The sequence below is a fragment of the Fusarium subglutinans genome, assembly GCF_013396075.1.
Source record: "Fusarium subglutinans strain NRRL 66333 chromosome Unknown NRRL66333_c0000002, whole genome shotgun sequence".
In the NCBI taxonomy this organism is placed as follows: domain Eukaryota; kingdom Fungi; phylum Ascomycota; class Sordariomycetes; order Hypocreales; family Nectriaceae; genus Fusarium; species Fusarium subglutinans.
The window spans coordinates 782255-803592 of NW_023502065.1; the positions used below are offsets into that span (position 1 = coordinate 782255).

General features: G+C 49.3%; 8 protein-coding genes across 8 annotated transcripts; 4 read left to right on the forward strand and 4 right to left on the reverse strand.

The window, feature by feature from the left end:
- Nucleotides 1-1125: 1125 nt before the first annotated feature.
- On the reverse strand, nucleotides 1126-1751 carry FSUBG_568 (DNA-directed RNA polymerase I II and III subunit RPABC2; the record flags this gene model as incomplete). Its single annotated transcript, XM_036683801.1, has 4 exons — nucleotides 1126-1162; nucleotides 1219-1338; nucleotides 1392-1658; nucleotides 1711-1751. The coding sequence occupies 4 exons, from the start codon at nucleotides 1749-1751 to the stop codon at nucleotides 1126-1128; spliced, it is 465 nt and encodes a 154-aa protein (XP_036544091.1).
- Nucleotides 1752-2106: 355 nt separating this feature from the next.
- FSUBG_569 (transcription factor IIIA) lies at nucleotides 2107-3668 on the forward strand (the record flags this gene model as incomplete). Its single annotated transcript, XM_036683812.1, has 2 exons — nucleotides 2107-2188; nucleotides 2248-3668. 2 exons carry the CDS (start codon nucleotides 2107-2109, stop codon nucleotides 3666-3668), a joined length of 1503 nt encoding a protein of 500 aa, XP_036544092.1.
- A 448-nt stretch (nucleotides 3669-4116) lies between these two features.
- Nucleotides 4117-5859, reverse strand: FSUBG_570 (vacuolar zinc efflux; the record flags this gene model as incomplete). Its single annotated transcript, XM_036683824.1, has 3 exons — nucleotides 4117-5529; nucleotides 5577-5707; nucleotides 5784-5859. 3 exons carry the CDS (start codon nucleotides 5857-5859, stop codon nucleotides 4117-4119), a joined length of 1620 nt encoding a protein of 539 aa, XP_036544093.1.
- Nucleotides 5860-7688: 1829 nt separating this feature from the next.
- Nucleotides 7689-8729, forward strand: FSUBG_571 (endonuclease G mitochondrial; the record flags this gene model as incomplete). Its single annotated transcript, XM_036683835.1, has 1 exon — nucleotides 7689-8729. The coding sequence occupies one exon, from the start codon at nucleotides 7689-7691 to the stop codon at nucleotides 8727-8729; it is 1041 nt and encodes a 346-aa protein (XP_036544094.1).
- Nucleotides 8730-9105: 376 nt separating this feature from the next.
- On the reverse strand, nucleotides 9106-11318 carry FSUBG_572 (polyadenylation factor subunit 2; the record flags this gene model as incomplete). Its single annotated transcript, XM_036683846.1, has 3 exons — nucleotides 9106-10767; nucleotides 10818-10933; nucleotides 11243-11318. 3 exons carry the CDS (start codon nucleotides 11316-11318, stop codon nucleotides 9106-9108), a joined length of 1854 nt encoding a protein of 617 aa, XP_036544095.1.
- Nucleotides 11319-12639: 1321 nt separating this feature from the next.
- FSUBG_573 (diacylglycerol O-acyltransferase) lies at nucleotides 12640-14350 on the forward strand (the record flags this gene model as incomplete). The annotated part of the gene is made up of 4 exons (XM_036683857.1): nucleotides 12640-12913; nucleotides 13120-14082; nucleotides 14130-14225; nucleotides 14277-14350. 4 exons carry the CDS (start codon nucleotides 12640-12642, stop codon nucleotides 14348-14350), a joined length of 1407 nt encoding a protein of 468 aa, XP_036544096.1.
- A 249-nt stretch (nucleotides 14351-14599) lies between these two features.
- On the reverse strand, nucleotides 14600-15448 carry FSUBG_574 (S-isoprenylcysteine O-methyltransferase; the record flags this gene model as incomplete). The annotated part of the gene is made up of 1 exon (XM_036683868.1): nucleotides 14600-15448. One exon carries the CDS (start codon nucleotides 15446-15448, stop codon nucleotides 14600-14602), a length of 849 nt encoding a protein of 282 aa, XP_036544097.1.
- Nucleotides 15449-17397: 1949 nt separating this feature from the next.
- Nucleotides 17398-19455, forward strand: FSUBG_575 (peroxisomal membrane PEX17; the record flags this gene model as incomplete). Its single annotated transcript, XM_036683879.1, has 1 exon — nucleotides 17398-19455. One exon carries the CDS (start codon nucleotides 17398-17400, stop codon nucleotides 19453-19455), a length of 2058 nt encoding a protein of 685 aa, XP_036544098.1.
- Nucleotides 19456-21338: the final 1883 nt, after the last annotated feature.

Genomic DNA, 21338 nt, shown 5'->3' on the forward strand with positions numbered 1-21338 from the left:
TAGCACAACAGCTTCACCAAATTCGTCTAATTCCTCCTGCATAAGAGAGCACGACTCGTACGATCAACACTAGACGTAACCTTTCATCATCGCCTCGAGTTCAATTTGGATCAGTCAAGGGAGTGCGTATCCGCCGACGTCATGAAAGCCCCCGCCAAGAGGGAGATCATCCATCCTGTCACCAAACGTCTAGTTAAATACCTTGCCTTACCTTACGTACCTGGATAACGCAGCAATGAACAAACAAACGAACTGAATTAAAGCCGAGTTAAGGTAGCCAAGGTTGCATGAAAACTTTACTTGCATGATCTGCAAAGCTACGGCTGTCACGGCTTTTCCCTTCCCACCAACACCCGTTTCCGGATCAGTGTGGCACAACGTCGGAGGCTGGAAAGAATATTCTGGACTTGTGGTTGGTTGGACATTTCATCTACCTGCGAGGACCCTTTCAAATATGCAATAAGCCACAGATGCTGCTGCAGGAGTCATGTCTTTGTATTTGAGGTTGATAATCTCTGTCAAGGCCAGACTGCGTGGTATGAGAGTATGCTCCCTTACTTGGATTGACTGTTTATCAGACTTTGTGACGTATGAAAAGGCCACTGCGCATTTGAGGTTGCGTCCAAACACCACAAGACGCCGTCATGTCTCGCGCCGGTGTTTCAGTGACACACAATCTGGCCCGACGTATTCGGCCCATCAGATCCAAAACAAGCCATCTGCCTTTTCCCACTTGACATCATTCTCTCATGGAAATCTACCGGGCATATCCGTATTGGCAACGATGTGACGTTGGAGCATCCGTCAACAGTGTTTGCTGTTGGGAATTTCTTTGCCCGTCTTCATCAAAGACGGCGTCAGAGACAATCAACACACTCGTGCACCAAGACACAGAAGCAAAGTAGATTTCCTTCTTGTTTTTTCGTCTAGTTCCTGTGTAAATCAATCTCAATCTCAAACGCCGCGCTTATACATGATTAATTAACCTCCTGATACACTATACAACATGTCAAGCCAGAAGGGAGCACACAACGTTCCAGCTCGATTGTATCTAAGGAGGGTCGCATGGGTATATACGCCTCGGGGGCAATCGGTTGTTTCGCGACGTGCTAGTCCTTTGGTCGCTTACTGTAGCAGTTCCTCGCAGGTCCAATCCTCGTAGCTGTACCACACGCGTCAGTAGGGCATCTTCGAGCTGCCTCAACAAGTATCACTTACTAGCCATCGGGCATGTATCGCCGCACGATCAGGGGGATCTTCTTTTCCCGCATCTCCTTGATCGCAATTTGAAGGGGATCAGTCTCACCCTCGAGATCAACTAGCACAGGCGCATTCATGCTGCATCCAGTTAGTTTCCGGAAGTTACTGCAGTTCAGCAAGGTGATGCGGACCTGATCTGCAGAGCGCGTGTACCGAGGATGCGTGCCCTCTCGTACTTGGTCATGTAGGGTGTGGTAGTTCGCTCGTTCTCGGGAATCTTCTTGTCTTTGAGTAGCTTGTCGCCGCCCTTCAGCGCGTTGGCAGCGGCAGAAGGATCTCCCGAGACTACGACATTATCCTGATCTTGTCCGTTTTGTTGCTGGTCGCCATCCTCCTCCTCGAGAACCTCGGGGTCGTAGTACTCGGTGATCTCCTCCTCTTCGTACATGGGCTCGTCGCTGCCTACGAGTTAGATTCGCGTGCGCCTGCAAAGATCAGGAAGCAACTTACCCGCCAGCGCCGCCAACATCATCATCGCCGAAATCAGACATGGTCAATGTCGTTTGATATGAACTTGATGAAGAATGAATGTGAGGGTGTTCTTAGTCTAGAGTTGCTTTCGCAATGGATGGTTTCAGAATGGCCCAGGCCAACCTCGTAAAAAAGTTCTAGAGGAGAACAAAGTAAAACCTGGACAAGCCGATGTTTTTCCGGCGCACCTTCCGCACCTTTCTTTGGACAAAGAATATCGGCGCGAAAGAAGCTTTAAGGTGGATCGCTCTTGACTCTCATCCCTGCAATCCCCACACAAAAATATAGTCACCGCCTTAAATTGAAATCAATTCTGCCACTTCCAAGCTTGCTTCGACATTTACAAAACTGAAGGGTCCTCGGCATGACAGCATTATGAGTAAACGAGAAGCTGCTGAGGCATCTGTTGATGTCCCTCCGGCCAAGAGGCTTTATCGTGGAGGCCCAGATGACTTATGTACGGTTTCTTACCCTTCCTGAGTTCTGAAGATGCAGCTGCTGATATTGCAAACTTAGATATTGATGATGCAGAGGACGACTTAACTAGTGCTCATACTCCATATTCCACTCAGGACCCTGATTCACCACAAACCGTGAACACTGCTGCTACGACTCCCAGGGCTAAATTTCCTTCGGATCTCAAAACTCTGGCTTGCACATGGCCTGGCTGCCCCAAGACCTTCAATCGGCCTGCCAGATTACGAGATCACCTCAATTCTCACACCAACTCCCGGCCATTCAAGTGCCCTTATGATGGTTGTGATAAGGACTATATAGAGGACAAGCACTTGAAGCAGCACATCAAGGCCGTCCATACTCTTGAGCGAAAACACGTCTGTCAAAAGGAAGGCTGCGGCAAGAGCTTTGTGACGGGTACTCGACTTAAACGACACCAGGCTGTTCACGAAGGCGAAGAGAGATTCCGTTGCCAAGATTGCGGGCAGAGTTTCAGAAAGAAGGAGACATTGAGCAAGCACGTTCGAAAAGACCACCAGGGCCTGCCTGCACTCCAATGCCCAGAGCAAGGGTGCCGTCATGCTTTTGAGTCCAAGGCGGCCTTGAAGCGACACCGTGATAAGGATCATGGCGAGGCAAAGTTCTGGTGCGGCGAATGCGGTTTGAAGAGGATGCCCGATGGGACAGAACAGCGGGTCGGATTCACTACTGAAGTGCTGCTTCAGTCACATATCCGCCAAGAGCATCAAAACTGTATTTTCTGCGAATTCAAATCTGTCTCACGATGGGAGCTGGAGAAACATGTCGAAATGCACCATTCCGGCCAGTCCGTCGAGGATCGAAAGAACATCGCTTGCCCATACGACGAATGCAACAAGAAGTTCACGAAGAAGTCCAACCTCAACGCTCATATTCGTACAGCGCACGAGGGGTTCCGCTTTGTTTGCGGCCAAGTTGACCTCAATAGTTCTGGCCTACGGGGCTGGACAAACGATCAGGGCTGTGGCGATAAGTTCAGCACCAAGAGTCGACTAGAGGATCATATTCGATATAAACACCTCGGCCACGAACGCCCCAAGCTCTCGAAACCTGAGCCGTCTCAAGAGATCAATCTTATTGATGAACTATCCGGTGCTGTGAACCAGGCGGAGAGAACGATTTCTTGTCCACACTGTCACGAAGCCTTCATTCGCTACCACGACCGGGATGCACATGTTGAGCTGTATCACCCACCGGCTACTGACCCATCTCTTATCCCAGCCGGAGACCAGCTTGATCCTGCCCAGTTCTTCTTCGATGGGACTTTTCCCAATACAACAAATTGGCCTGGCATTATGCCGGAGGACGACATCTTTGCCGCCACAATGGACTATGGTCCTCCGCGAGATGACTGGCCGGAGGACGAAACCAATATACTTCTGCTAGTAAGAGATCCAGCAGTACAGGATCCTCTTATTGACCCCGCTCTTGGTGCTCTCTGAGGCAAAGAAAATATTTGTGGAGTTGAAAGGTTCTGGGTTTTTAAGAGCTAAAAAGTTAAAATACTATGTAGATACCCGGCCGCAAGGCTTGACTTGACGGTGGTCACCATATGAGCGGCTGGCTATTATGGCTCCGTCACGATGTATGAAGAATGAATTACAATGTCACAAAAGCGATGGGAATGGCTATGATGAAAGAAATAGAGATGTCTGGGCGAGTTTACCCAGTTCTTGTATAAAGTGAAGTTATTTCCTTTCTATCAGTCTACCGAATGCCGAAACCCAGAATGATTTTATACCCCTCCTAATGAAACCCAATTGCACCCCAGACCAACACCGCGCAAGAAAAGGAGCCAAGTAATGACATGAACGAGTGTCAAAGTGTGAGCACGGCCAGCATCAAAAGATACTGGCTAAGTATCTATATATCTCGTATGGAGCTAAACATCTAGTGAGAACCCACCAAGGCATTACTGAATCCCAGTAGAGCCATGCCCAGGAAGCCGAAGAAGATGCAGAGGTTACGGCTATGGTTGAGGCTCAGACTCTCCACAAACAACTGCAATGCGACACTAACCATGATGCCGGAAGTGATAGCGAAGAGACACCCGTAAGCAACTGCGTTGGGTTGCATATTGGTCTTATCGGCGAGCTTGAACCATAGTGCAGCAATGCCCGCACCAATGGGTTGAGAGAGACCACCGAGAAAGGCTGACCACGCCATGGCGCGCCAGCGAGAACCCAGAGCCATGTATAGCGGCAGGCACATGGCAAAGCCTTCAGTTATGTTATGGACAAATAGTGCCATGAAAACATTGAAACCTAGAGATGGGTTTACGTGGTTGGTAGCGTAAGTGATGAATCCTTCAGGAAACTTGTGCAGGGCGATGGCAATGGAGGTCTGGAGACCAATGGACAAGAATGCATTTGTTGGAACGTGGTGATGATGTTGAGCTTCGACATCTTCGTCGTCTCCAGCAGATGAGCATGAGCTATCGTGTTCAGAGAGCTCCTCCGGGACTATCGGATCCAATGGCTCTCGCGATTTGGCTCTGCTGGTTCGATAAGTTGGTCTCGCAAAGGGCTCAACAGAGTCTTCGCATCCATTCTCATGCTCATGCTCATGCTCATGGTCGTGGTGGGCATGAGAATGTTCAGGTGGGCGGTTTAGGAATGACCCAGTGGTGGTGCGCAGAATCTGGGTTTGTCTTCCAGGTCTGCTCGGTAGACTGGTTCGGCTACTTAGATGCTTGAAGCACTCTTGGCCACAAGGGTCCGTGAATCCGTAGCACGAGTTTGACTCGTCGCAATTGCACTTTGTATCTTGTACAAAGGACATGACTCGCTTTTGAACTTCTCGCATGGACTTCCTCCTCTCAGGGAAGCCATCGGTAAGTCCTGTAGTGGTACGGCTTCGCATTGGACTCGCAGGGCGTTGCATTCCATCGCGAGCAGAGGCTTGTCTCTTGAGAGGATGCGTAGGGCTATCCAAAGTGGACTCTAGCAGAGGTGTAGACTCGGTCGCAGCGGTTTGTCCGTTACCATTGGTTAATTTAGAAAGCGACTTGTTGACAGGTGCTTGTTCCGGCGGTGGATAGGAAGATTGGCGACGACGGGCGCGAGACTGTCTCCTCTCGTGGTGACATGAAGTGTCTTTGGTTGCGTTTTCGTCGTGTGTATGATCGCATTCGACGACGTGGGTAGGCATGAACTGGTGAAGCAATCGCGAAACTCCCTGGATACCGATGAACCCACCAGCAAAACAGGACATCATGACCAGGCCAGCAGCTTGAGTAGACCATTTGGCCTGCTGGAAATATTCTTTAGATTCCGGTAGCATACTATACAATGCGGAAAATAGCTGTTCTTTATTAGCAGAAGAGACAGATGCTGCCAGGAGGACCTTACCATGACACCAAAACTCAAGCTGAGAGAGCAAGCTAGGAAGACATTGCTATCCTGGATGCGAAAGTTTCTCTTGCCAGGAAATAATCGAACGATAACGTCAACACATACTATGGAGGCGCCAGCAACGCAAGCTGAGAAAGGTTGTTAGAATTGTACCAGGAAGCGAAGCGAGCGCATTTGGGGTCTTGGGAATGAGGAGCAACTCACCAATGCCGCTGACAACACACATGATCCAGCCGCGAGTATCATTGTCGAGGCTGCTCTGGCCCACGGATGTGGCCATGCTGCTTAAATGTATCGTCTGCGTATGAACTGATGTTGCGCCTGGGAACGAGCTCTGGTGATAAGGCTAAGTGTGGATTCCGAGAGGGGGATCAAGACTTGACGTCGAGGGTGTGTGATGGGCGCAAAGAGGCAAGAGCAAGGAAGCTGTAGATCTTTTTGGTTCTAGGTCTGACGTAGGTAGCGAACGAGCAGGGGAATATCGATGCGGTTTTGTTTAGCGCAGTGGGCGGGGGGAACCTTGTTAGTCTGGGCTCGACTCAGGTATCTAATCAATGACAACAAGAGTCTTCAGTGACAAAGAAGAGGACAAAGGGGCTGTTAAAATGATTCGCATGCAGCAGTGAGAGAGAAGAGGAGTGAGTCTGAGGCTGAATGTGAGTTTCAAGGGCCTTGCAGAGGCGAATGACAAAGGATGGGGCTTTGCTAATGCGCATTAAGGTAAGGTAGGTAGCCTGGCTCTTACGACAATGGATCAGATAGAACAAGGAAGCCCTAACATGAGGAATTGTTCCTTTAAGAGAGTTCCTATTTCAACCTCGTGCTTCAACTAGGAGAAGAGCAACTGCAACGCTATAAACAATCAGCCAGCCCCTTAGAACCCTTTTAGAGGATCGAGTTGGGGGTCAACTTACACCATCATGAGACCGTGCGTCTCCATCAAAACTGTCCCTCAAGGTTCTCACGTCTCAGCATCTGCGCATCATTGGATCACGGCGTCTCGTTGACCGCCTGGCTTACGAATTGCCATGCCTCTTTTTATTGTAGTAGCTGTAACGAGTAGTAAAACAGTGAGACATCGATTGATAGTGCGTTATTAATTATAGCGATCCCCATAACTGCCCTAACTGGTATCGTGGGGGTTATATTATATGTGACTTGAGTAGCACGTAACTATTCACATACCTACTTTACAGTATGTACCTAGAGTCATTGGTCCCCTGACATCAAGCTGAGACTTAAATCTTCCTGCGGCTATGCAAGTCAAGCGTATAAAAGCTGCAACGCCTCTCATCATGGCGCCTCATACCTTGTCTGAGCTAAAGTTTCAAGATGCGATTTGCGCGCGAATCAATTTCTCGTCTTTGTCATCCCCCACATCATAGGTAATGCTACCCATGATATTCGCTAGTTACTGTCTACGCTAGCAAGCACCTCCATAATGTGTGATCTTCCACTGAGCCTCAACCCCGAAATACGCCTTGAGGCTGAAAGACCCTCGAGAATCCCAAACCTCGTGAGTGGCTCTCGATGAACTCGTGTCTTGTCATACACGGCAACTTACATTTTCAAGTCTCACAAGCCACGCACCTTGATGAATCAATCTGAATCATTCGGTGTCTAGAACAATCCCTACATGATTCATGCCCTATCTTGCTTCGAATCCATGCTCTAGGTAGGGCAAATAACTAGCTATTCAGCGGTCTGTCGCTTTATGCATTTCCCTGTGTTTGAATAGCGGGATCTAACGATATTCCATATTTGACTGTTACCCTCAAACTTCGAATTACCGCCTACCTTAGTGACGTCAAATCACAGCCCCCCTAGACCCTTAAAATCCACCGACAACGGCAAAACAACGGCCCCCCACGTTCCGTTCCGAGCTCGCTCCCAAAATTTCTACGGGTCGGCTCGAAAGCTATCTCAAACCCTGTGATCGATCTCAATATCACGAGGCACTGCAACTCAACACCCTTGGGCAAAGATCGCGCGTGATCTGACTCCCAGTCATTGACTTCCCATATACTATTGTCCGTTCGCTCATTAAGATCAAACTTTTTTCTACTTTCTTTTTTGCGTAGCCTCGTCTGTTCTCAAGGGATAGTAATCATGTCCAAGACTACTCTCGCTACTATGGCCTGCCTAGGTGCAGGAGGTGGTGCTGCTATCACTGCCGCCATTTACTCCATTCGAGGCGGTAAACGCGTTGAGGAGACCAATACTCTAGCTACGCCTCCTCCGACAACCTCAAACTCCTTCGCCGCTCTTCCTGCTCCCACCGCCTCTCCCGCTGTTCCTCCCGCCCAAGTCTTCGGACCTCCAGCCACTGCGCCCTCCGGCTTGCCAATCGACCCAAGCGCAATCGTCAACCCTGGAGGTCTTTTCGAGTATGGCTTTCCAGGCCCTATCGCCGATGTCGCCAATCGCTCTGGCCTTGTCTCTTCCTACGATCGTCGTACACGAAACCCTCACTGGGTCGTCGAACATATTACTCCTGCTTCCCTTGCCATTCGCGATGGTGATCGAAAGCACAGCAGCTTTCTTGAAGATGACTCTGTGCCACAAAAATTCCGGGCTCTGTTGAAGGACTACTACCGCAGCGGTTATGACCGTGGTCATCAGGTCCCTGCTGCCGACTGTAAATGGTCTCAGAAGGCCATGGACGACACATTTTACCTCACAAACATGTGCCCTCAAGTCGGCGATGGCTTCAACCGTGACTACTGGGCTCACTTCGAGGACTTCTGTCGTCGTTTGACAGTCAAGTATCCCTCAGTCCGCATCGTCACAGGCCCTCTCTATCTTCCCAAGAAGGAGGCCGATGGCAAGTGGTACGTCAAGTACGAGATGATCGGCACTCCTCCTTCAGTTGCTGTGCCCACGCACTTCTACAAGGTGATCTTTGCTGAGGATGGTCGGGTTGGTGGAAACGTTGCGCTGGGCGCTTTCGTTCTCCCTAACGCCCCCATCCCTAACTCTAAGCCTATCACCGATTTCGAGGTTCCTCTCGAGGCTGTTGAGCGTGCTAGCGGTCTTGAATTTGCTACTAAGCTACCTCCTCAGCGAAGACGACGTCTGTGTTCTGACCACACCTGTGCCCTTTTGATTCGAGACTTCGCGGATAAGCAAAAGGCGTTCCCCAAGAAATAGAAGGCTACCAAGCATTTGTACAGTGGGAAAGGAAACATTGGTCTTTGCATAGAGGAACGAATGAGCATGAGATGCTCTGTTTTCGGCTCTCGACGAATTTATAACATACACAGCTGCATATGAAAGCGTCACAATTATGTTACATGTTTTAGTATCTAGAATTATATGCACCACCAATAGCATGTGCATCTTGCCTACGGGCTTAGACGAATGATGGGTATACAAAACTTTTCTGTGTATACATTACAGGTTTTGAAACTGCCAGATTCTGTAAAGATGCAACATATCATTGCTTTAGTTGCAACCAGGTAGCATTACGTAAACCACCAGCGCCAGAGGGTATCGAATCGGCGACTTTTCTTCTTCTTCGTTTCCTCTATCTCGCTCTCGTGTACTTTCCTTGCCGCTGTTCGTGGCGCAAGCTCTCCTCTTGACTAGGTAGGGGAGCTCTCCGTCGAGCATCTGCCTTGTCGGCGTCATATCCAGGCATAGGAGGTGGCGGGACCGGCATGGCAAAGCTTCCGGGAGGGGGAGGCATGCTGCCCGGTGGTGGGATGAGTCCAGGGGGCAAGGCTCCTGGTGGTAGGGCTCCAGGTGGCGGGAGAGGCACGCCCGCCTTCTTCATAAGCTCGAGGAGTTGAGCTGGATCTGGAGGATTGTTGGGATCCAGTCCAGGTAAGGGAGGCGGCGGTGGGCCGCCATTGAGTCCAGGTAAGGGAAATGGTAGGAGGGGTGGAGGAGCACCTGAGCCAGCACCGACGCCAGGAATGGGAGGAGGTGGAATACTTGAGCCAAGGCCCGGTAGGCCGCCGCCAAGAGGCAGTCCAGGAATACCAGGCAGTCCAGGGACAGCACCTTTCGGTGCATCTTGGTCAACAAGAGCGTCCATCTCGTCTTCCATCTCTTGTTGTTCCTCCTCCTGGCGCTGCCGACGATTACCACGGCGGTCCCAGGTCCCTTGGGCCTCGGCAGCTGCTTCACCGATATGGTAGCGATCCTGGAAAACATCTGTGTCGCCAGGTCTAGCACGACTCCAGAAACGCGTAATTCGATCATTAGATCCTGATGCCAGGATGTGTCCAAGAGGATGCCAGTCGAGGGACCAAATAGCATAATCATGAGCAAAGGGCACCTTGTGCATTGGCCATACTGACTGGGCGGCTACTGATGATGGATCAGGACTGTCGTAAGGTGCGACGGTGAAGGACTGGCCAGGAGGCGGGTTTGGTGAATCGAGCAGATAGTGGAATAACGAGCCGTCCATACCACCAGTGCTGAGAAGATTAGGATGGATAGGATGCCATGTGAGAGTGGAAATATCCTTCTCATGGCCTTTGAGAAGGCAAATATCACGCATCATGCGAAGATCGAAAACACGAGCGGTCTGGTCTCTTGCAGATGTAGCGAGACAAGCACCACGAACCTTTTCAAACAGTACTTTTGTAATAGTGCTCTTGTGGCCGTGTAGAGTCGTTAAACAACGGCTAGTACGAGGATCCCAAAGCTTGACAAGATGGTCCTTGGAACCAGATACGAGCAGTCCCTTGGTAGGATGCCAATCCACACTTTTTGCATCCCATCCATGACCTTCAAGCTTGGATTCCATTTGTCCCAGAGCAAAGTCAAAGATCTTGAGGGTCGAGTCATCGCTTGCAGTAACAAATTTGGAATCACTTGGGCTGAAAGCAAGGTCTCGAATAGGGTCAGTGTGGGCGTTGATGCTCTGGACATTGTTGAAGTTTGGTTGCCAGTACTTGATAACTCCATCGTGATCCGCTGAGATAAGCCAGTCATCGCTATGTGAATATTCCAGAGCACGAATGGCAGAATCGTGAGCCTGCATGATGGTTTCGAAATTGAAGCCCGTTCCGTTCCATAGTGTGAATTCGCCACTGGTCGATGCTGTCAATAACCGTCGACCTTCTGGTGTCCACCGCACTACATTGATGGGGTGCTTGATTTTGTTGAGAGAAGAGTGAAGGTGCTTAATAGGGATACTATCGGCAGCTTTTGTGATACGTGCTGCAGGTGGAAGCATCTATTTTAGGGTCAGTCATAGGGCAGTTATTCATATAGAACGCTACTCACATCAACGATATAGCTAACACTAGGTCGCTCAGCTTCGCCAGTATACCCTCCCTTATAGCTAGGGGCACGATCATGTTGCCAGTGTGTTATAGTTGCACCGTAGTCAGTCACAGGTCCTGGAGTTGAAGCGTCAGTTTGAAACCAGTTGTGATTTAAGTCTTCAGGTTATGATGTATGTGTATTCGAATGCCTCTCCCATAGCCCCAGAAAGAACCCCTGCTTTGAAGCATGAGGTTGGCCAAAACCAAACATCTCGATTGCTCGTCTAAACAACAGCCGTCCCTTGAACATACATGGAACAGGGACATTTGATGAAGTAGCATCTCTCCCACAACTTTCATATTTTTCTGCCACTGAGCAGCTTGGCAATGCAAACACAAGAGGAGACATGCATTTCACTGAGTGAGTATGATGGGTAAACTTACGCCTGCCTCGAACCTTGACAAATGCCCCATCTTGGCCCTGGCCGCCACCATGATCACCACGAGGCTCATAGGCCATCGTGACGGATTCTCTTTGGAGTATCAAGCATGCACAATAGCTCTCTTGAGAAGCGCGTCGCAGGGGGTGGGTGGGTCTTTCAAGATTGAAATGAACAACCAATGCAGCTATGAAGTCGCTGTTGGATAATCTCTGTGCAGCTGGTCAGACGGAGGTTCTATATGGCGATGATGAAAATTGAATTTTTGTAAGAAGACGTCGGGGGCGGTGAAGTGATTTGATAGAGGATGAACAAAGACAATGCTGTTACTTGAGGCGCGTGAGCTTTCAGTTGAATGGAAGTTCAAAGCTACCGAGGGCCAATTCAAGCGACGATTAACCGGCCATCCTCAGTTTTGGAGTCAGGCCTTCTCCGAAAACTCCAAGTCACATGACCTCTCACTCACTCTCCAAAACTTGAGACTCTCAACGGTTAGATCTGATGAGATAAAAAAGTGCCTCTGCTACCGACATGCACATGCGTGAATATTCTTTCGTATACCGAATTGTTGGGGCGCAGATTCATCACCCACGGGCTCTACCCGAGCTTACTGCGTTAGTTCGCTCATGCTAGGTATGACTGTTGCATCTCACCAACAGCATGGCGCATGCAATACAACCGCACTTTCACATGCTTTCACATTGATATCAGTCGCAAAGTTGCAAGCCTTCTGGGGCCTGCGACCTGTTGCCGCATACCTTCCCCTGCAGCGCCACAAGCCAGTAGCTCGGGAGGGTTCGTCGATCCATTAAAACGCTCAGAATGCAGCGGAAGCCAGGGGTGTTATGCTCCCGGGCCCCCCCTTTAGCGTTGATGATTGTCTTTAGCCTCACTGTAAAAGTCCCTGAGTTGCTGCTAAAAATGACCAGAGCGAAAAAGCTCAAACAGCCCCGCCAGAAGAGGCGCCAAAATGGCTGCTCTGCATAATAGTACTAACTTATAGGTAATGGATGTACTTGGCGAGATGGGATAACCAAGAAGAGTGAGGAGAGAGGCCGTTGCGAAAGAAACTCAATTGACTGTTTGTTTTTAATTGGAATGTCTCTTTCACCTCCTTTTTTTCTCCGACCCTTTATCTCCTACATTCCTGTGGTTTGATAAACTCTTTAACGTGCTTTATCTCGAAGCTGTAGGTGGTTCATTCACTGCGACAGTGGCGCCCCTCAGTATCTTATCATCCTTGTAACAAACGCCGCCACCCAAACAACTTTACGTTAACAAGGTCGTCGTGTCTCCGTCGGTAACTCTGCTCAATTCTGTCTTTTCTCTTATTTTCACCTAATTTCTTGGGCTCCTATCCTTTGCGCGATTAGTCTGCCGTCTAGGCAAGGCTTCTACAAGATGAACTCGGCTACAGCGACGAGTATAGAAACCTCGAATGGTTCGGCCTCTGTCTCCCGGCGCAGCGGCCACGACGTCACACAGAACGAACCCAACAATCGTACCAACGGAAACGGTAACGGAACTGCCACGACCAAAACTCCAAAGAAGCCTGGCCAGAAGTACAGACACGTCGCTGCGGTTCACAAACAGACGAGACCTTCATGTCTGAGTCACGATTCCGATGCTGCCCCCAGCTTTATCGGGTTCCGTAACCTCATGGTCATTGTGCTTGGTATGGAAGCTTCAGCCCCTCATTATGATGTTATTCGTTGGGTTGTTAATGCTTGGCAGTTGTTGGAAACTTGCGATTGATGATTGAGAACATCCAAAAGGTATGATTCATCTCCTGCCCATCAATTATGCCCTCGACAACCAGCTAATACAGTCTATAGTATGGAGTATTGATCTGCGTGAGGTGTCATGATTACAGTCGTCAAGATATCTACTTAGGTCTACTCCTTTACTTCCTCATCCCATGCCATCTCCTTGCTGCCTACTTGATTGAGCTGGCTGCTGCTCAGCAGGCTCGAGGATCTCTAAAGCGTGTCAATGATTCACCTTCTGGTGGCCCCTCAGAGCAGGAGCGCAAGAGGTTTCATAAGACTTGGGTTGTTGTCGCATGGGCTCATCTTTTCAACATCACACTTGCCCTTGTCCTGACCACCTGGGTGGTGTACTTCAAGATTCATCATCCTCTCATTGGTACTGTGACTGAGATGCATGCCATAGTTGTTTGGCTCAAGACTGCATCGTATGCTTTCACCAACCGAGACTTGAGACATGCCTATCTGCATCCTGTGGAAGGAGAGCGCGAACTGGTACCTGAGCTGTACACGCAATGCCCGTATCCCCAGAACATCACCTTCAGCAACCTGGTCTACTTCTGGTGGGCGCCCACACTCGTATACCAGCCCGTGTATCCTCGCACCGATAAAATCAGATGGGTCTTTGTTGCCAAGCGAGTTGGGGAAATTTTCGGCCTCAGTGTGTTCATGTGGGTTGCGAGTGCTCAGTATGCTGCACCTGTACTTCGGAACTCGCTCGACAAGATCGCTTCCCTTGACCTTATGTCTATTCTGGAACGGTTACTTAAGCTTTCGACAATCTCCCTAGTCATCTGGCTTGCTGGTTTCTTCGCACTCTTCCAGTCGTTCCTCAACGTCCTGGCCGAGGTTTTGAGGTTTGGCGACAGGTCATTCTATGACGATTGGTGGAACAGTGAGAGCTTGGGAGCATACTGGCGTACGTGGAATAAGCCTGTTTACACGTATTTCAAGCGTCATCTGTACATGCCCATGATCGGGCGTGGTTGGAGTCCTCAAGCCGCCAGCTTTGTAGTCTTCCTAGTATCGGCTATTCTTCACGAGATCCTTGTCGGTGTCCCTACGCATAACATCATTGGTAAGTTTTCATATCCTGAATCCTAGTTACACAGCTGACGGTCGTAGGCGTTGCTTTCCTGGGTATGTTCCTTCAACTGCCACTTATTGCATTGACCAAGCCTCTTGAAAACATGAAGCTTGGGCACACTGGCAAAATAGTTGGTAATACTATTTTTTGGGTATCATTCACCATATTTGGACAACCCTTTGCAGCACTTATGTACTTCTACGCTTGGCAAGCAAAGTATGGAAGTGTCAGCAAACAGATGACGACAGTATCGAGTTGAAGTGTCTTGGCTACGGATAAAGTTTCTGGATACTGTTCTGGTATTGTTCAGCTAGCATATTTACCGTATTGTTATGATACATATTTGATGAATTGTTATTAAGAACTCGTTTGCCTATAATCGTATATACTAGGTTTTACCACCTTGGGGACCGGTGGTCCTATTGCAAGTAATCTGGGAAGTATTTCTAGTCTTAGCTGTATTTACATGCGCCTATTGCTAGATCGCCCCCCTCTTCTCTCGCATCTCCTAAGCGATGAAAGGAATCTTTGTTCCCACTCTCTTCCGATACTGTACGTAATCATCTTGGAAGAACTCAATCAACTTGGCCTCCTCGTGTTTAATTCGCTTGCTAAAGAACATCCAGAGAACAGCCGCATATGCAAAGAAGCACAAAACGTTGCCCATAACCAGCTGTGTTCCCAATCCCCAGTAAAAGAATCCAAAGTAACTTGGGTGGCGGAAGATGGAGTAGATACCTGAAGTCACCAACTCATGGGAATCCTTCTTCCTGGTCTGGATATGATGATTGAAACTGGCTCCAGCTTGCAACATGGCCACTGAGCGGACGTACTGTCCGACGGGGACCATGGCAAGGCCGAGGAGCAGAAGGATAGGACCGGTGCCATAGGGTGCCCAGTGTCGATTAGGGAAGAAAAGGTTGACGATGGCACATTCGATAAACGCAGCTGAATGGGCGATGGCGTATCCTGGCCAGTTTGCGGTCAGGAGAAAACTTCCAATACTAGCCACAAGTGTATTCTTCTCAGCCGTAGTCCAAAACTCGAGAAAGTGGAAAGCTGAGAGTGCAAACAGGAAGAACGGAACACGCCAAGCAGGGCTAGAAGTCAAGAACAGAATGGCCCCCATGGAGATAGCACTACAAGCCAAGGTAATACCGAGGCAGAAAGCTCGAAGAGCGATACCTGAGAGTGACTTGGGCTGGCCGGCAAAGTAGGGCTTTAGGATCATGAGTTCGTCCAGAGAGCGAGAGTTGCCGAAGGAGGAGTCATGATGAGTAGGCGATGCTCGATGATGAGCAGCTGAAGGGCTGAAGTTGACAGGTCTAGCACCCGCGTTTTGCATGGTTTCAGACATGGTTTTCTTTGATAAAAAGTCAGGAAATAGTCTATACGATCTCATGAGGTCTTCAGGGGTTGATATGAAGCTTGATGAAAGATGAGATGATGAGATGAACGTACAAATTCTGAGAAGAGTCGTGAAAAGAAGAGAAAGAAGAGAAAGGTTGTCTTTGGGACTGAAATAAATAAATGAAAAGTTATTAATCAGAAGGCGTGTTGGCCCTCGTCCCCGAATGGCGTCTGCAGTCTTGGATTGTGAGGCAGAGAACAATATCAAGATTGTTGGCCTGAGCTCATGAGTTTGGAGGCTGAGCTTAGTGGACCTATCCACCTGAGCATTAGGTTGGCTCCAGGGTGGCCGAGAATGGAAATCAAAGTAGGTACCTATGAGCTATGGGTACATGAAGCTGCTATCTGGCCCAGGATCAAAAACACTGTCAATGTATAAAAACACCACAAATGAGCTCAATCAATTTTAATCAGATACCGAACTAGTTCTGAATCACACTGGAAGTCTTTGCGATGATTTTATAAGTCGTTTTATGGTTTGGCGGTTGTTTTTGTCTTCTCGTCGGCGCTGATTTTCGAGGATGGCAGAATCGAACTCGGAACTCAAGGTAGCTTTGAATGAGGGGTACTTTTGAGATGCCAGCTTGCTTGAGACAATGTGACTGCTGAAACTGATATCACAAAGGAGATCACATGGATCTAGGAAGGAAGACGCCTTTCCATGCACAGATGAGCTATGTTGGTAGCACTTATCAAATCATCAAGTTTCAAAGGCTCACGTGTGGATATACACTATTTGATGGGATTGCTTCTAGACACAAGAATGGGTATATTGTAAACAAAACGATGCACCGATGCCCTAATAAGCTGTACTTTCTTCCAAAGATTTCCACCGGTTAATGCTTCTGCACATGGTATATGGTCAAGTTCCAACACTCAAAATCCACACTCGACAGAACGCAATTTGAAGCCAACGCAGCTAACTTTGGGCTGGCATTCAGACAAGCACGCAGTGTGAAACCGGTGGCCCTTCTTGTGCAGAGTCTGCGACAGATCGAAGCTGGTCTCTAAAACAAGGTAGAATGATATGTGATCAAAAGTCCCTCATCAAAGTCCTCCTTGGATTGAGAACGAGGAAATAATGAGTACCAATACGTTGATGAATCCCCAGGTACAAGGAATCCAGGTGTTCATCTCGTAGTATCCAGCAGAGTAAACAGCTCCCAACCTAATGATCTTTTAGTCACGGTAAGGTAGTTTGCAAGACCAACACGACTTACACTAAGCCAACAATACTCCCGGCCATGACAGCCTCAAGCCCAGCAATAACGAGATAGATGACGGGTGCTGCCCATAGATATCTCCAAGACGACTTCTTCCAACTGTGGGTAAACATGGCAATCAGAACTGCCCCCATGTGGAAGCATGCATATATAATGAGCGTCCATAGTAAAGTAAATCGCCAAACATCTAAGACATAGTAGAGTGTATATTGTTTGTCTGCGGTGGTGTCATATAGAGTCTTGACGTTTAGGGACGGGAAGCGCGGCGTTTGATATTCTGGTGGAGGAGTATTTGGCAGGGCCATCTATCGTTTGTACTGATTAGCAATTTGCTTGCGAGAAGGATGGATCTCAATCTGAACATACCCTGCCATCATGAAGGCTGCAACAGCTCCCAACTTGGCCGATTTTTGCGGCGTCGTTGGGAATAGGATTGAATATGATTATGATTATGGGGTGTTGGAATTAGCAGCGACAGGGGGGACAGGGGTCCAAGGTGCCATGCCTAGGAGCTGAAAGTTCCCCCGGAACGTCATCCTCCAGGCCTCGGCAAAAGCCCGTGAAGTCGGCATGCGCAACCGCAACCGCAACCTCGGAATTGTCAACCTAGATCCATCATCAACTCTCCATCGACACCTTCCTCACACTCACCACACAAACCGAATGCGTCGATATGTCTCCCGATAGACTTCTCAGAACAGTTCTGCAGCATTACCCAGACGTCCACGATGCTGCAAAGACCGAGCAGATCATCGGGTCGACAACACATCTCCTCACCGAGCTCACAAATCCTCTAAATCTCGGCCTTCTCACGTCGCAACTGTTGACGGCTCCTGCGATATGGTTCCAGCCAGGCGGCATTCGCACTTCGGTTCGAGTTATCAGCATTTATAATACCGCGGCCGCGCGCATCCATAACTACGAAGTCGCTAATCGCGATCGGAAAGAACCCCATGAGGGCGGCGGACTGAGCTGCGAAGAATGGACGCGCGCCGTCGTTAAAGGAGCGGACGATCGATCGAGGCGATGGCAGCATCTTTTGGTTCTAACCGGTGTTCTTATGGGCATGGAGTCCAGCAATCGGCAGTCCTTGTCGCGTGGTATGAGGAATACTCTTGAAGAGGCGGTAGTGATGGCGGCAAATCTGGCACTCGAGAGTCACGACGAAGATGGTCCGGTCGCAGGCGCATCGGTTGTCATGGCCCTTAACTTTGCCTTTCCGCTACTGTCTGACTTCCATCGAAGCCTCATCAACTGCAATGCGCTGTTGCCTCTCATTGTGTGGACAGTGACAGCTGAGGAGGGCCTCGGCCACGGTCAATTCTTAGCGGCAGTGAGCTCCCAGGTTGTCGAATCACCAAATCATCTCCTCGCATGGTCACCAAGTACGCCCTCGTTTCGATTCATCCAAGAGCTGGATAGGCGACCTACTCTAGCCAACATGGGGCCGTTAGCGAAGCTTGCTGGGTATGCTGTTCAACAGGCTACAGACACACAGGCTGTGATTGCCGCGCAAGATGCTCTTCTTGCCTTTAGCAGCCAGGTATTGGAGATGTGGCGGTTGAATCGATTGTGCGACATAGATCCAGCGCTTGAGGGCAATGTGCTGACACAGGAGACCATTACAAGCACATGGCCAGTTCTATGGAACCTGCTGAGGAAGCTCATGTTTGGGACGGTTGCTATTCTACAGGCGATTGTCTCACGAAGTCTCCTCGACCCGCGTATGCTCAACGATATGGCTGCTCCTGTCATCGCGTCAAAATCTCTTCGCATATTACGCAACATCTTCTTCGTCTCGTCAAGGAACGGCAACAATGCGTTCCAAGTGTACAACTTCACATACCTCACTTCGATCGACTCGCTCTCTCGGAGTGCCCCTGCTTGCCACAGTTTCCTCCAGGAATTCCGACCATCCGAAGATGCATCAACGTCAACGACATATCTACAAAGAATCTTGGACCTATTCTACCTTAATGTCTCTGAACACTTACCACTCACTCTGCCAACCGATGCATGCGATGCTCTTATAATCAAACCGGCGATTGCATACATCTCACATGAAGGGCCTACGACACAAAATATGGTTGAGATCTTCGAATCCGCACACAGTGCCATTTTGTCAACCATATCTTGCCCTCAACATAGCCCTCTTACCATTGAACTCACACCTTTCTATATCGCTCTGCTGTTCAACTCATTCCCGCAGCATATCTCATCCCGTCAGTTCAGAGTGGCCTTCAAGACGGTGATGCAGATTGTATCACCTCCGTTTCCCATTGCAGAGCTGGAGCCGCATCTATCAGAGACACTTCTAGAGATGCTTCGAGCTTCAATTTCCACGGCATCAACGAGTCTGCTGTCACCAACAGCAGATATCGTCGCACAAGCTGCGATGGAAGAGACCCAGGAGGAACGTCATTCTCAGCAGAGTTCACTTGCTTTAGCTCTAGTTGATTCACTTCCATACCTACCTCTTCCTCTGGTGGAAGAATGGTTCACGATCGCTGCTCAAGCCATGAATGAAATTGAGGATCCCGTACTAAGGGAACCAGTCAAGCAACGATTCTTGCAGATTCTTGTTAGTGGAGAGCTAGACGTAGAACGAGCAGCTATTGGGGTAGCTTGGTGGGGAACTCGAGGAGGTCGAACACTGATTCTCGGTGCAAGCGCGGAACCTGCCATGATGAGCGGCGCGCTCCCTGGGCCTGACAGGTCTAGCCATCTGTAGAGATGACATCCCTCGGCACAATGTTGCCATAGTGCATGCACTGTTCTGGATGAAATTCTTTACCTTGCCGGGCCAGAAAGTGTATGTTTGCCGCAAAGTCAAAGACAAGCTTGTTGCACGTTACATTAAGGATGTAATAAAGTAACTTCAGCGGCAGTTACCTATTCGTAACTTTCGTTACGCCCTGGAATGATGACGTTGTGAAACATTTCAAGGGGTATTGGGTTGTTAGGCTGCTCATCTGGCTATCGTGGGAAACCCCGCAGGCGCATGTGGGCGTTACTGGTGTTGGGCTTGTTGCCGTGAGTCTTGATGCAATTGTGTCATTTGTGCTTGAGTATCTAGCCTCAATGGGCGATTTGTGCTTGAGGCAGATCGAGATCTACTAGGAATTGGGTATGTCTCCGTTGAAGAAGCCGGACACGCCGGGCGACGATAGTTTGCTGAGGACGGGCAATCACCACACGTGGGGAGACAGAGTATTGGACAGGGCACGAACTGGATGCCCAGAAGTTTGACTTATTATTAGCTTGAACGTCTTTGTTGGTGTGGTGGTCTGAGAAATACCGAACAGCGAGGCGTGTTAGCCTACCACCAACCCATACACTCGTGAACTTGTTTGGGGACAAAGATTGCAAGTTATACCCGGCTCTTATAAGATAATACGACCTTAATAGATATGAAAATCCGGGAATGCACTCATCAATATCAAGGAAGCAAGCTAGGATAAGCAATCGAAGGATCAATTGCCAAGGCAAGGGTCCTGGTGAAGCGGGGTTGCTATTGCTACAGCACCTACTATTCTCTCACTATCAAGAGTGAGCAGTTGTTCTGGAACTTGAGCGGGGGTTCAAGACAAGGTTGCTAGACCCGATTCCGAACGCGATCTTGACTTAGACCCCGTCTTGGCAAATGAGGGGAGGGAATGTCACTCAGACGATTTCATCCTCTGATGCCGACTCTTCCTCTCAAGCATCCACTTCTGCCTCACCTTTGTCTTTCACGGTGAAGCTTCAGCCCAAAATTCATGTCCGTTGCTGCTCGGCTTTGATCTGAGTCGATCATCCGGGCCCTGAAGATCTGGACTCTTCTTGTTAGACCGCAACTTGGTTCTCGATGCCGATAGCTTGGTACCGATACAGCTCAGACTCAGAGCTGGCATAGCCACAGTCCGTGGAGTCTACAGGTCAGCTCGTCCAGGTTCTGGGACCTGGCTTGGACCCTGCAAAGCTGGGTCGCGGAGGGTCCGTTCATTGCTTGTTTGGCCTAGCGTTTCCCTGTTAGATCAAGGCTAATGCGCTTTTCAGGCAGATCAATGGCCTGAGAGGTTTCAATACGTACCTTGCCTGAGCTATCTCATCACAGACAAGAAACATGACGACACCAGACAAGACAAGCTGAGACGTGCTGATCGTGCCAATTGCTTGCAGAAGAGGCTGATTCGTGGGAATGTCGCACTCACTGGCTAAGCAATGCACAAACAACAGGTTTTTACCGAAAAGCAAATATAGTACAGAGTGATAGAGGGGTAGGAGGGGCATCAAGGGACCCAAGTATCGTGAGAGGTATCTACGTTCGATTTCTTGGCAGGGTCTATCACGGAGAGCTTATTCCAAGGACATTCGGGTTACAACGAGTCCCAAGAATTTGATCACCAGTTTCAAATTCCCAGGCTAAACTTAGCTTTGGGCTGGGTCCATGTACCTCATGGTACGACAGCTACAGCAATGTATCTCAGTCAACGCGCGTTCCTTGTGGGACATGATCACATCGTCTCAAGATTCTGATACCCATCTATCAAGTCTCGCAGGTTGCAGGGTACGTACAGTACATGGGGTGCTCCGAAGCTAAAACACTCCGCTAACTACGGAGTAGTCTATGCA